Below are 13839 nucleotides of genomic sequence, written 5' to 3' on the forward strand. Positions count from 1 at the left end.
CACAGCTGTACAGTAACATGAGTCGTGCAAACTGTGGTGAGTGATTGCAACAGGTGAACGAGACGGGGAATCGGATCTTATGGGGTCTCTCAAACAGCAGAGGACACTGAGATGAGTGTGTCACTATCCAGAAATAAAGCCAAAATGTCCCGGGAAATGAACGCTGCCATCTTGTACCAGTGATGTCATTCAGAGCCAGAGTCTGCACAGTAGTAACGGGGGAAGGAGCTGTGGTATCAAGGTCCCGCCAATAAATGCTCTCCACCAATTGTGAGTCAGTCTCAGCTGTCAATCATCGGTTTCACCTCGTTAATATAACATCGAATAACTCATTAAAACTCAATACACACACCAGTGTGAATAGAATGACCTGAAATGACAGAAACCATATTTGAGAAATTTAGTTGACTTGTACTTTGACTTTTCAGTTTGTTCCATGTCCCATCTGCTAACATGGATGAGGCAGGGTTTATGACTTATACTGCAGCCAGCCAGCAATTGAGATTTGGCTTCACTTTTAGGAGCCGTCATGTCCTCCATTGTCATGTACAGTTTATGCTTCAGCTCAACAAATGTAATTTTTATCAAATTATAAAGATTTAAGTGTTCGATGGTGGTGTATCGAGGGACCTCTCATCTTTATAGTTTGGAGACTGGATTCATGCTCCATAAACATCTGCATTGATTTAAAAAATAAATAAATAGAGGCATCAGACATACTTATTTCGAATTAATTCATTATTAGTTGGTCCTTCGACTCATCTGCGGCCTCACTATACACAGAGAGCTCATAACAGAACATTAGAGGATGTTAACTCTGCATGAATACTCTAAGGTTTACATGCCTTGTATACATTTACCATCTGCTACTGTTCTGTATTCATATCCACAACTGTGACCATCATAGAACAATCAATAAAAACACAGTTGAAGGTACATTTCCTTTTATTTCACAAATTCAATGTTTGCATTGGTTTTGAGTCATGCATTACACAGATTACAAGGTGCAACAAGTGAAGCCCTTGTGATAGAAGACATTTAATGTCAAAAGACATCAAATGTAAAAAAAAAAGGAAAAAAAGAAAAGAAATTTAAAAAGTTAACAGCTGTCACACTGTCCTTTATCAAACTGGTCAAGTATAAAAAGCGACAATAAAGAATTAAAGATATATTTTAGACAACATTAAATCGACAGGAAACAGGAAAAAAAAAGCTTTGGAGTTATTGCTACGTTTCCACACATATTTGTTCTTTATACACAGTATAGCACAGTGAAGCCAAGTTCAGACATTCTTATTCACAAGTGCGCTTGATCATGAGAAATGCAGCAGCACGTGTGTGACATGTTCTACAGGAGGCTTCATACTAATACACAAATAATAAAGGGTTTATTTTTACTGTAAGGCTCCATAATAAATACATAAATAGCATAATTTAAAAGGCACGTGATGAAATAGTTTTTTTTTTCTTTTTCAAAATGAAAGATTCACATTCAACGATGTTTCTTCCCTTCTGCTGAGTTTGGTTGAGGTGCAATTTGAAGGAAAGAGAAGTGAGTGCTTTCACCAGCTTCAGTCACTGCAGCATTTTGTCCTATATACTATCAAGAAAAGACATTTCAGAAGGAACTAATGTCTCACTCCAAACAATTCTTAAACAAGAGAAAATCCTACGAAAATATCTCTATCAATGTCTGCATATCTTTACCAAACAAAAATACTGGTCCAAATCTATGAAATACTGAAAACTGCATGATGACGTAACACATGTTCTCATGTGTGAGTGTGTGTATGTCTTTGTTTTTGGTGGGGAGGAAACCTGATTATAAGACATAAATGTAATTCTGAATTTTATACAAATTCCACTTAAATATATAAATATACACAAAATCAAGAAATGGTTGACATGAGGTCCAGTGAGTGTGCTTCAATTAACATTAAACATTATTTAGCTAAATATAAATATTAAATATTCATATTCAATAGTGGCAAAATACTGTTGCTGCCTGAATAAAATATACAGTAATTTCTCATTTGTCTCCACGTTTTTGGTGATTTTCTTCAGGCTCTTTGGTAGAAGGATTGATAAGATAAAACCTGGGACTGAAAACCATCATTCAGCTTCTACTGTCTTCCCCCTCTGACCTTTGACCTCCTCATATGGAGTTGACCGCCCCTGCTTTCCTCTTGTCAGGTAGTTTTCATGCTTTTACTGCATGCGGTCTGTCTGCAGCTGCTGGGGCTGGTACTGGCTGAAGGCCGCAGCCGCAGCAGCAGCTCCTGGGGTGGCAGCAGTGGCGAGTGGCTGTTGCACAGCATACCCATACCCTGCTGAGGTCATGTAGCTCGTTGGTGCTGGTGAGGCTGCATAGGGATACTGCTCATAGGCAGCTGCAGCGGCGGCAGCGGTGGCAGCCGCAGAATACTGAGCGTATGTCGCTCCGGTATAGTCAAGGTACGGGGAAGTGGCGGCTGCAGCAGCTGTCGCTGTAGCAGCAGAGGATTGGACATGAGGGATCATCACACTGGGCTGGACAAAGGCCTGAGGATACACGTAGTGAGCAGGGATCCTGTAGGACACAAAGACACGCAGGGTCAGAGCAGAACCACAGCCGCTCATCTGTCCGTCACTGAAACTAAATTCTGGAAAACTGAAAAGCAGGCGCCACAAATACATCAATCCAGTCCTCAGAACACAGCAAATCCATTCATTAACAACCGAAAAACCCTGGCTAGAAATGAAAAGTTAAGGAAGCAGCAAAACCACAACAGAAACTCAAGCGCAGCTTTTAATTTGAATAAAGCACCTGAATCTGAAACACAGTGAGGCATTAAAGAGAAGACACAGCCCAGCTCTGCACCCAATGTTTCACTGAAAACTGGATGTGACAAAATGCGAGCTCATCGCACAACACCACAACATATCAAGATAAGAAGTGGACAGTATTCTGTCCACGTACTGCCACACCAACACCACACATACAGGCATGCCCACACATGTTAATAGGTCCATATATGATATCTGTGTCTTTAAAATAAATGATTGCAGTGCTGTGGGTGTAGCTGCTGAGTCAACCAAACAGAAACATGTTTTAAAGGAGAAAATAGTGCAGAGTAGGAGATTTCCATTGGAAGAGCAATACTGTGAATATAGAGCAGGGTATAAATGGATAAATACAAGCCTGGGTCTCTGGGTAAATTTGGTCCCACTTTAAACTTGGGTTAAAGTCCGCCCTCAGTAAAATATACTGAGGAGCAGGTGTGAAACTGTTATATCTGTCCATAGACGAGTGTCCCCCTCCCCCTCTTACTGACATACACCCCCACACAAACACACACCAGCTTGACTGACAAGGGAGGCTGGTAGCATGCTATTTTTTGCTCCCCTTGTCATCTCCAAAGGACAAGCTGATCTTTTCCTTCACAAACACATGGCAGGCAGCTCGTCGACTGTAATGGCCGCCTGCAGTCCTCCACTGTCTCAATGACTTCCCTGATCATATTTAATGTCAGATAGGAGGCTGTTCAAGAAGTGGGATGCTGTTAATGAAAGCTAAAAGTCTTTGTACTGAAGCTGCATGTTGATAGTAGGAAAAGTTTTTTTGTTCGTCAATACTATCACATACAAAAACGTGCTGTTATGCGTTCTTTGCGATTTGTCCTTGTTTTAATATCAGTTTCAAGTGCAAAAAGGGCACACGAGCAGCTGACTGAAGTCTATTGAAAGAGCAGGGGCGAACATTTTGTGTTGCTGCGAGTTCACAGCTAAATAAAGATGCTTTGTAAATCACCAGGACACATGGGTAATCCCCAGCACATAACCAAAAGGCTCCACGGGCACATGGCTCGCTCCACCTGTTGTGCACGGCCGAGCGGCCCCGTCTGTGCCATACATTATTAACAGCGCTGCCGAGTGACTCCTTTTTTCCATCTGAATTTGAGAGGCCATGGAGATCGCTGCGGCCGACAGCTGCTGCCTGAGAGGCCGGCTAAGATCTCTGTCTCCAACCTACAGAGCAGTCAACTCAAACTTGTCTGTAAGGACTTTTTTTTTTTTTTTGCTCATGGCAAAGCCAAATAACACATCACATACATTTAACATTTAAAATTGGTTAATACAGAGTCTGATAACCCTTGAGCCAAAATAAATGAAATTTAACATTTTAATATTTGCTTCACTGGAGTGATAAGAAAAATGCATTAATATGCTGTTTTCATGTACCTGTACATTTAAGCTACAAGTGAAAGCAGTGGGTTAATAAAAGAAAAGAAAACACAGCATCATGGGTAAGAAAACAAAAAAACAACTCCCACATGCAAGCCAGTGTTTGTTTTGTTGAAGGGGATAAACATTTTTTGAGGGAATTACAAACACACCGAGTGATCGTCAGCCCCTTTTTGACAACAAAACACAATCAAACGATGTTAACTAAAATAAATCAAACGGGGAGGAGGAAATAAAAACAGGCTAAAGCACAAATCAAATCTTTTTTTTTTTTTTTTTTAAAAAGGGAAAAAGAATCAACACCCCATCGCAGAGTTACACGACCTCCTATCAAAACTCACAAAGTCTGCACAAAAAAAAACTCTTGCACCCCACTGCAAGTAGGAATGAGCACACAGTTAAGCTGAACACCACATCATACTGAACACAAGGCACACACCAGTCTATGTACTATGGAAAACTGAAAACAACAACAACAGAAGACTTCCATGCATCTAGTCACCATTTCAGTTCGTTTGTGTATGTATACAGGTAACACTTTAGCGCTCTGCCCAATGCAGACTCAGCTATTCCTCAAACCATCCTGTCCCCCTCATCAGCTATTTTAACCGTTAGCGAGCCTGTCAGATCAGAGAGAGATGGACAACATGAAGTCAAGTCCTGTAAGTGGCTGAGGACAAAACAAAAAGTTCCTTCACAGTCAACGCCAAGCAGAGGAGCACACATCAACACTCACATGTCCTCATTCAGCATTAAGAAGGTGGAGGCAGTGATGATTAAAAGTTTACAACAATAACAAACATATAAAAGGTCATGAAAGGCAGTTCTGTAGCATTTTAAACAGAGGATTTTGTGAGAGAAGTGGATGTTCTGCAGGTTAACTCACCCATAAGGTCTTTGGATGAACGCCGGGTGGATCTGAGGAACGCCAAATGCAAAGCCTGGAACAAAAACACATTTTTTATTCGGTTTAAAATTGTAATGGTCAAATTGTTTTAAATGCAGTGGAGAGGACCTTCAAGAAAAGGGGACTTGTCCTTAACAGAACTACACCTCCTTTCTAAGAAAACAAAACCATAACCAAAGATGTCCTTCTACAGGAAGCGTGTATTCTCCAAATATCAAGATCTTCTTACTCTAAGTTATACTTGTGTCTACTTCTGGTTATGTTTTCACCCCTGTCTGTTTGTAACCAAGATTACACAAAAACGAAGAAACCGATTATCACAAAACTTGGTGGAAGGATGCAGTATGGGTCAGAGAAGAATCCATTCAATTTTGGTTCAGATCTGCATCAGGGTCCAGGAGTTTTCCTTTGACTTTCTTTAACAATGCAATATCAAACGTTTTCACTCTTTTCCACAGGAATAATTCAAGGATCTTGTTAAAACAATTTAGGGGACTGATTCCTATGCGTGTGTGAAATTTGTTGCAGCTGAAAAATGGACTGCTGGGCCTTGGCGGAGGTATTCAAATTATCGGAGCAGTGATAGAAGTCTGTGTGGGACCCTCACCTGGCTGTATGACCCTGGGCTTGGCCCCCAGGTAGGCCAGGTTCACATTGGCTTTCCTCCCGTCTATGATGGGGTTGGGGTCCTTGCAGGCTCGGTCGGCGGAGGCCCGGTCTGCCATGGTCACCTACAGGAAACAACATGGTTTTTCAACATGGTTGGAGGCTCTCACTACACAAGTTTGGCCACAGGATAAAAAAAACAGAGGACATGTGCTGTCATGTAGCTGCACTTCCAAGTCTGCCCCACTAACAACAACACTTAATTCTCACAGAGCAGACTCTTGCTTCAGACTGTTGTTCAAGCAACTTTAACAACTCCACAACTCGACTTGATCTCGGTCACTTACGAATCCATAACCCCTGGATTTGCCAGTCTGCCGGTCAGTGATGACCACCGCCTCCTCGATGTCCCCGAACACCTCGAAGTACTTCCTGAGGCTGGAGTCGGTGGTGTGATAAGGGAGACCCCCAACGAAGATCTTGGTGAAGGTGGTGTCTTTCTGAGCAGAGTGCATCGTGTGTGTGAGTGGATTCCTGGAGGTTTGCAGCTGAGATGAAGGGAAGAGAAGGAGGTGAGAGGAGCAGCAGCAGCAGCGGTGGGTCAATGGGAGAGTGTGGGGAGCGGACAGGCGGATCTCCGGTAATGTGACGGTGCAGGAGGAGGAGGAGGAGGAGGACACCTGTTGTCAGAATGAGACTCAGACACTTGACTCCACCCAGACTCAGACCACCACACTGGGTTCCGCCAACCCACTGTCACACAGCTGCTCAGACAGGGGCAGAGACCCCCCCCCACCAGCCCCCTTCATTGGCTCATGTTTCTAATAAAGTGAGCAACAGATGTGGGTCAAGCCTCGTTGGAGAGGGATGTTCAGGACCACGTGGTTTGTTACCACACACAGGAAACAGACAACATGAGATTGCACATCAGTGCTGGCAGGAGCTTTGCAAAAAATAAAAATGCAAACCCCTTGAAAACTTTCATTTTTTTTCCAATTCATTAGATTTTTTAAATGTCATTCATTTATAAATGTTTTCATTTCTCAAACTGTAGAGTCTAGACCAACCTGAGCATCCTGAGCTCACTGACTCTGAAACTGCCAATGTCATTTCCAACCACCTCCATCGACGTGGAGCCCGATATGAGACCGTTTAGTTTGGAGCCAGATGTTTCAGCATGAACCAAACCGAACCATTCTTCCGACTCCATCTTGTGCATTTGGAGCCAGAGTTGAGGATGGTACATTGGAATATACTTACAACCAATCACAAGTCTGTCTCAGCTGTGAATCAGGCTCCACCCCCTTTTTTAAAGCATCAAATAACTAATTAAAACCAAACTTACCTGAAAAACTAACCCTTGAAAAAACAGTGTGATAAGAACGACCTAATGTGAAAGAAACCATCTTCGAGATAAATTTATTATACATGTCCTGGTTTATGAGCTATACTGCAGCCAGCCACCAGGTGGCAATCGAGATGCTTTGGCTTCACTTTGGGGAGCTGTAAACTCGTCCATCTTTATATCGTCTATTGTAGTCTAGTCAATTGCCTGTGATACGGAACTGAAAGGGCAAGAATGGCAGATTACATTAGCCCCCCCCCCCTGCTCACATGGTCAGGAATAAAACTAAAATACAGAATCAGTCAATAAGTTGTTATTTTTAAATTGCACAATGTAATTTAAGTTCAATTGTGGCATCTCAAGCACCACCAGCTAATTTAAAAATAAATAAAGAAAAAGAAAAATCTGGAAGGATAATACATTTGACTGTGTTTGCAAAACTCAATGATTTAGTTGGTCAAGACTTGAAAGAATAAGATGCCTTTGGTTTAGTGACTCATCCTCATGTATTGGGGACAGTCCATCATGATCCCTGCCTCCAACATTTGTTGATGACAACATGTTTACATGTTTGTGTTGTTTATCTCTCCATCAGCCGCAGACAGAAAAAGTTCCAGGGGACTGTAAATCTGCTCCTGTGACGGGAGTCGTCTTTGCCCTACATGAAGTAACCAAGTGGAACAAACATCACTGCTGTGCTAACATGTCGTCCAAAAGACGTACACTCTGCATGTGCACATATTGTAAACAGAATCAGATTAACCACCTCTTTGGGGAAACCTCCGAGATATGGACTTTTGAAAGTTGCATTAGGATATCAGGTATTTTTCTGTTTTAGGAAACTGGAGCATTGGATTACTGTGTCATAATATGAATATTAAAATAACATTGAATAAACATGAAAAAGAGGGAACTAGAAACACAAAACATTTGACAACTCCAAGACTGAAGGCTTGGTGGAGGGATAGGGCCACATCTCTCACATAAACAAGCCATGTACTCTGCGAAGATGTAATCAAATACTTCACAGAATCTTTTTTAGAAACGCATACCCATCGTCTGCCATCACATTAAATATGTTTGACACAACTACAACACACAGAACACAGACCTGATGAATGAATAAAGAGACAACACAGTGCACTGATTGTAAATGTTCTATTCTAGAACATTTTGTACCAATTAAAACAGTTGGAGATACATTATAAATACAATTCTGTACATTGTAATAGTGTAAATACTATGTTCAAATACATTTCTATATACAACTCCTTATGAGGGAGAGCAGCTTGGTTCTCTTCTTTAATGTAAGGTCTTGGGTTTCTTTCATTTACGTGAAATAACAGCTTGAATATAAACTATTTCTAGTCCGTTCCACAGTTCACCACTTCCATAAAAATATAAGTTCATGTAGGACAACGTCTCTACATAATGAGAATGACTTTTGCACCGTTTTTCTCTCACGTGATTCTGTCCATCCCCCAGCCATCCAATCCCCTGTGTGAGAAATTGCATTACTGAGTACCTTTTAACATGTAGTCTAACACAGAAAATAAAATGCAGATGGAAGAGCAGTTAAAAAGGTATTCAATAAATCAGTCGACGAGGCTGGGAGGCATTTTGAACGTGTGTGAGCACCGTGATAAACACACACAGGTTTCAGGTCCACACAGTCTGTGATGGTCTGGGGTCTATGTGCCAGGGGCAATAAGGCATCAGTACACCCAGGCCTTACATGAAGCCTAGCTGCTTTGCTCCATGAATTAAAGTGACAAACACGTGTTTCTTCAGTCACCTCAGTTAGAAAATATTTCATCGGTCCAATATGGAAAACAGTCAGCGACCTCTCCAAGAATCCTTTCCAGTGCAAGCGTTCAAACAGCAACAGTCTCATGCTGGATGGGAACATTTCCTCCACAGTGTTACAGTACTTCAACAGGATAATTTAACGTGATAACTGCACTCAAACACTGACCGCAACTCAGGTTTTGCAGATTCGTCTTCTGTTCAGGGTATGTGGCATTACTCCTATGGCACTAAGCATTACTTGGACACATAGATACAGTATATAGTGAATACCTCCAAACGTGTACTTTAAAAAAATAGCATATTACTCATAACAGCAGATATGGAACCGTAGTTCTTTGGTTACCCCTGACATACCATATTCATGTAAATATCATTGTGTATTAACAGTAGTACATTCTTAATCTTCATATCCAAGATTACTCCACTATGAGCCAAAGGGGAAGATGCATTGTCTTACAAAAATAGTATATATATCTATATATATACCGTTCAGATACCAATGTGTGAAAAAAGAACGTGGGTGACATTTCCTTATGGACTCCCAGTTAGTTAAGGTCTCTATCAAAAATATCAGCGTGTAAAAAACTCAGATATGTGCATAGAGAAGTTTCGGTGATCGAAATAAACCACCATGAAATGCACAGGTCAGAAAAGCAGACGTGCCGTCGGAATATATCAGCTCAGAGAGTTGAGTGGTAAATATGATGGAGGGTGAGAAGCCACAGGCACAAGCGCTGATGGCCACCTTCAGGTCTCCTCAGAAAGCTGCTTCTTCTTTGGGTCCTATCTGATTACAGTCTGGGGTTCTGTGTCCATGGAGGGGGGTCCTCTGGTGAGACGAGACGGTTTGACAAACACGCCGTGGCCTGGGGGGCAGCGGAAGTACACCCTGCCCTGGACAGTCCCGTTGTGCTTACCTACAGATGGGTCAAGAAGGTCATCGAATTAGGGATTGTACGTTTTTCTGAAAATCATAGCATGTGACATTTAGATCATTCATCAGTAAAAAACATGCCAGTTAAATTCTGTTTTCCAAACAAATAACTGAGTGTGTCTGTTGTCAGGATTACAAAACGTTTGCTTTTATGTCAAGTGTTCTTCAAACATTAACTTCTGCAACACTGAAGCGTTCATCTTTCGTAATGTGACACATTTCTCAGGGAAACAGAAAAATGTAATCAGGTCACAATTGAGCAAATACAAACAGAGCTGCAGAGTTCCGCCCTCCACCGGCACGATGGTTGCATTAATGTAACCGTTTTCACACATTATCATTTATCTATGATGAGATTCCTAAGATTTAAGTATCAGTGAACTTTGACCAAGTTATTTGAACATTTAATGTTTGAGAAAAAAATCGACTTGTCAGTGTCCTCTGGTGGACAAATTATGTAATGACACCACTATTTCTACATTATCTGAATTGTGTGTTAAACTCAACTTGTAGTAAAAGACTCACCTACTGCCATGTCCAGTTTCACACCAATCCAAATACCCTTCGCAAACTCTACCCCTCCAACATAGTGGACTGTTCCTCTCCTCTTCCCCACCCACACCTGTTCCCCTGGCGCCATCCAGTCAGGGAGCTGAGCCACTGGGGTGCTCTCATCCCCGCTGGAGTCCCCCGAGGGCTCGGCACTGCTGGGGTTAGGACTGGGACAGGGACTCCCGTGGGGCAGATCTCCCTGTGCAGGCTCCTGGATCGGAGGCTCTCCTCCCGCTCGCGGCACTGGGGCACAAGATGCAGCTGGGGATGGTGATGCTGTAGGTGGGACTGATGCAGAGGGAATTATTTGGGCTTGAGATGGAGCTGGGAGTTTGTCAGGAACACTTACTGGGGCTCTGACTGAAGTGCAAACTATAGTTGTGTTAGAGCAGGTCACAGGTACGATAACAGAGTCTTCACTCTTGGGATATTTGCATATTGCATTTTCAGGATTAGATGTGTTGATAATACCAGAGACAACAGAGGGGGGTTGATTGCCTGTGCCACATGGTTCGACATGATCACGTTTCTTCTGCTCCACATCCTCCTGCTGCCACCCCTCTGTAAAATGTGCTAAATCACTCTCTGCAGTACTGTCGTCAGCCCCTTTGAAGTCAGTGAACTCCTGGCTGGTACTGAGAACACAGTTGTGAGGCTGAGGGAATGTTTGCTTCTTGTCTGTGCAATTAGGAATACGAACAGGTGCAGACTCCTGAGGGTGGGTGAGCAGATCCGGCGCCGTATCTGCCGAGAGAGGAGGCTGCCGGGTGTCGGTCCCTGCAGATGCACTTTTGGCTTGGGCGCAACCTCGTCCAGCGGAACAACCGAGGGAGTCCTGCGGGTCTCTGGAGGTGCAGCTGAGATGGTCAGAGCTCTCACTGGCACTGAAAGGCATGTCGGACAGCGTGGCGTTGGAGGCACTGTGTGAAAAGTAGCCACTGGTGCAACTGCTGGCCGTGGGGCTTCGGGACACCTCTCTCTCGCTGCTCCCGGCTCCACACCGGCTTCCCTTCAAGTCAGGACAGGAGGAGAGAAACCCCTCCTGGCTCTCCAGAGTGGCGTTGTAGATCTCAAAGTTTGCAAAGTCCTCTGGGATATAAGGCTGAAAGCTGCCATGATCCTGAGGGCCCTGATCCAGGTTCAGATTCACATCCACGTCCGTTTCCTCGTCCTCAGAGTCCTGCTGATCAAAACATTCACAGCAAGACAAAGGACACAGACCACCAGCCATGATGTGAGACAGAGCCTGTACACAGTAATAACCTGCACTAGCAGTTTAAAAATGAATGGAGACAACGATTAAATGATGTCGATTGTGATAATGGAACATGAAAATTATGTATTTATGTTTTTAATGAGACTCTGCCTTCAAATAAGTTGTTGCATCACTTTAGTCACATGTGTGAAAATAAAATTGGCTGCATTAACTTTACATTACAGCTTTTTAAAAATAGTTTAAACAACAATACTCTGTCGTACACTGGCACTGGTACCAGCACAATGACTAGTTGAGAAGTGCACTAGGTGTAAGCCTTAAAGCAAAGTATATGACCAAGTGAACACAAGTGCAATGCTAACAGCTGTGTGAGCATGTTAGATGTCAGTGTGTGTGTGTAACTCTTACAGTAACCCTGGAAGCAGTGTGTGCTAGTGTGTGTAGCACTTACAGCAGTGCGTGGCAGTGTGTGGCTGAGCTGTCTGCTGGTGGGAGTGGTGGTGGTGGTGGTGGGGGTGGAGGTGGATGTGGAAGGCTTGCAGTGGCCCTCGCTGCCTGCCCTGGGTCGGCGCCAAGGGCAGGGAGGGGGGAGCAGTGCAGGGCTGTCCACGCATGAGCGCATGCTCTGCAGATGGGTCAGAACAACAGCACACACTTCACACACACACACACACAACATGCATGGAGCTGGGCAGGCCAGTTACACAGTTAGTGGCATGCAGTTTCAAAAACAGTGCTTGAAGTGTCCTAAATACATGTAACAGTACTTTTTATTGCATCCTAACTTCTCGTCAGTTTGTGACTACATGTTTAGTTTCTTGACTATTGTTTTGTCCATGGAAGAATCTGTAGAATTCTGGAGTGGGTCCAGGTATAAATTTGCAAATCCAGCATTTTATCTTTCTTTAACATGGAAAAATAATGAGTGAGTGATGGAGGACTGTGCTCTCAGTTTCCACAGTAGCTCAGAATAGACCAACAGAATCGCTGGCTCTACAGCAGCTCTGTCATGTTTTGTGAGGTTCTCTTTCACGCTTGGAGGGAGAGGGTGAGTCAATGGGTGTTCATTTGGTTTCAATCTTTTTATTTTTTATTTTATTGACACTGTAGCTGCTTTTCTCTTCTATTTACCTGGATGCTGCTGCTTACGGAACCATTTACTTCTCACTAGAAATCCCTACCTTCTAACCACAGTGTCCTTTACATGGGCTACAAGTACCTGCACCTCTTATAGTCCACTTCAAGCACAGATGAAATAAAATCTGCAATGTTAGATTAAATTGCTGAAACAGCCACAAAGTGTCTGAGAAATCAAATGATCACAAACAAAAACAAAATTGAGACTTTACAGCAAACTGTCCTCTAATTAAGTGTTGAGATTATCTCCAGTTAAAATCATAGGCTGTGGTGGAAAAGTCTACTGTGCCTCCTTGCTCAGTTCCTTATTTCTATTTAATGATTATTTTAATGGCTCCACTATTTCTAATCTCAAAATGTCAACCCTATTTGTTTTGTTTACATTTTCAACAGAATCTATTTAGTTATTTCTTGTTACTCATTTCTTAGGATGTGTGATTCAGTTTTAGCCAGGACACCTTAAACTATAGGACCAGCATGGAGATTGTCACTGTATGTGTTATAAATAAAGTGTTAAAACAGTGCAGTTGGATTTTTTTAGCACCAGTTTTTGATGCTAATTAATTTTAATTAATAATTAATAATTAATTTTCCAAGGAGGTCGAGGAAAAGTGGTGAGGAAAAGAGAATATTCAGACTTTTCGACCACAGCTGTGAGTTGTGACATGACACGTGCCACTTTTTTTTTTCATCCAGTCACACAACAGCAAAGCCATTTTCATAAAAGAATGATCAGGCAGCTCTGGAAAATTAGTAATATGTCAAAATAGTGTTTGAGAGAGCACTAACAAAAAGTTGAGGTATGTGGGGTTGAAGAACAGTTCAATGGAAAGGGAACAGCATGAATACTTCGCTCTTAAGAGAGAATTTAACTCCTCCCTCCTTACCTCTTGTCCCAGCAGCGGCCGAGCCTCCAGGGCTTTCTTCACCTTGTTCTCCTCTTTGACCGGCAGCAGGGACTTGAGGAACTTGGGTGGCTGAGGGGAGAGCACTTTGAAGGGGCTGGAGTTGAAAAAGATCGGGCTCTCTGGGACCAAACCTGTGTGGGAACGTGCAGTTAAAACCCAGTTGCCATGCAGCAACACACAAAAACTGTTTCTTACTTCTTC

At 42.7% G+C, this 13839-nt stretch overlaps 2 protein-coding genes across 11 annotated transcripts in view; both read right to left on the reverse strand.

Moving 5' to 3' along the window:
* Positions 1-1484: 1484 nt before the first annotated feature.
* LOC109633534 (RNA-binding protein 24-like) lies at positions 1485-6420 on the reverse strand. The gene is made up of 4 exons (XM_020093487.2): positions 6085-6420; positions 5739-5862; positions 5111-5165; positions 1485-2569 (listed from the first exon to the last, which is right to left on the reverse strand). The coding sequence occupies exons 1-4, from the start codon at positions 6250-6252 to the stop codon at positions 2209-2211; spliced, it is 708 nt and encodes a 235-aa protein (XP_019949046.1). The 5' UTR covers positions 6253-6420; the 3' UTR covers positions 1485-2208.
* A 1805-nt stretch (positions 6421-8225) lies between these two features.
* The window catches only part of kif13a (kinesin family member 13A), a 35640-nt gene continuing 30026 nt past the window's right edge, over positions 8226-13839 (reverse strand). For 5 of the 10 annotated variants that reach the window (XM_069538004.1, XM_069538003.1, XM_069538006.1 and 2 more), the window contains 4 exons: positions 13618-13769; positions 12045-12218; positions 10351-11560; positions 8226-9808 (listed from right to left, as the gene is read on the reverse strand). In XM_069538004.1, the coding sequence (XP_069394105.1) occupies positions 9675-9808; positions 10351-11560; positions 12045-12218; positions 13618-13769 (1670 nt within the window). In that variant the 3' untranslated portion in view covers positions 8226-9674. The remainder of the gene's footprint in view (positions 9809-10350; positions 11561-12044; positions 12219-13617; positions 13770-13839) is intronic. The other 5 variants (XM_020093388.2, XM_020093387.2, XM_020093378.2 and 2 more) reach the window with 4 other exon arrangements.

The sequence above is a fragment of the Paralichthys olivaceus genome, chromosome 13 (assembly GCF_024713975.1).
Source record: "Paralichthys olivaceus isolate ysfri-2021 chromosome 13, ASM2471397v2, whole genome shotgun sequence".
NCBI lineage: Eukaryota > Metazoa > Chordata > Actinopteri > Pleuronectiformes > Paralichthyidae > Paralichthys > Paralichthys olivaceus.

What these genes read in the sequence shown, in the direction of transcription:
- LOC109633534 (XM_020093487.2), bottom strand. Translation starts at nt 6,252, where the DNA reads ATGCACTCTGCTCAGAAAGACACCACCTTCACCAAGATCTTCGTTGGG. An exon ending in AATCCAGGGGTTATGGATTC is followed by an intron (nt 5,863 to 6,084) that starts GTAAGTGACCGA and finishes TGTTTCCTGTAG; the next exon opens with GTGACCATGGCAGACCGGGC. An exon ending in TTCATCCAAAGACCTTATGG is followed by an intron (nt 2,570 to 5,110) that starts GTGAGTTAACCT and finishes TGTGTCCTACAG; the next exon opens with GATCCCTGCTCACTACGTGT.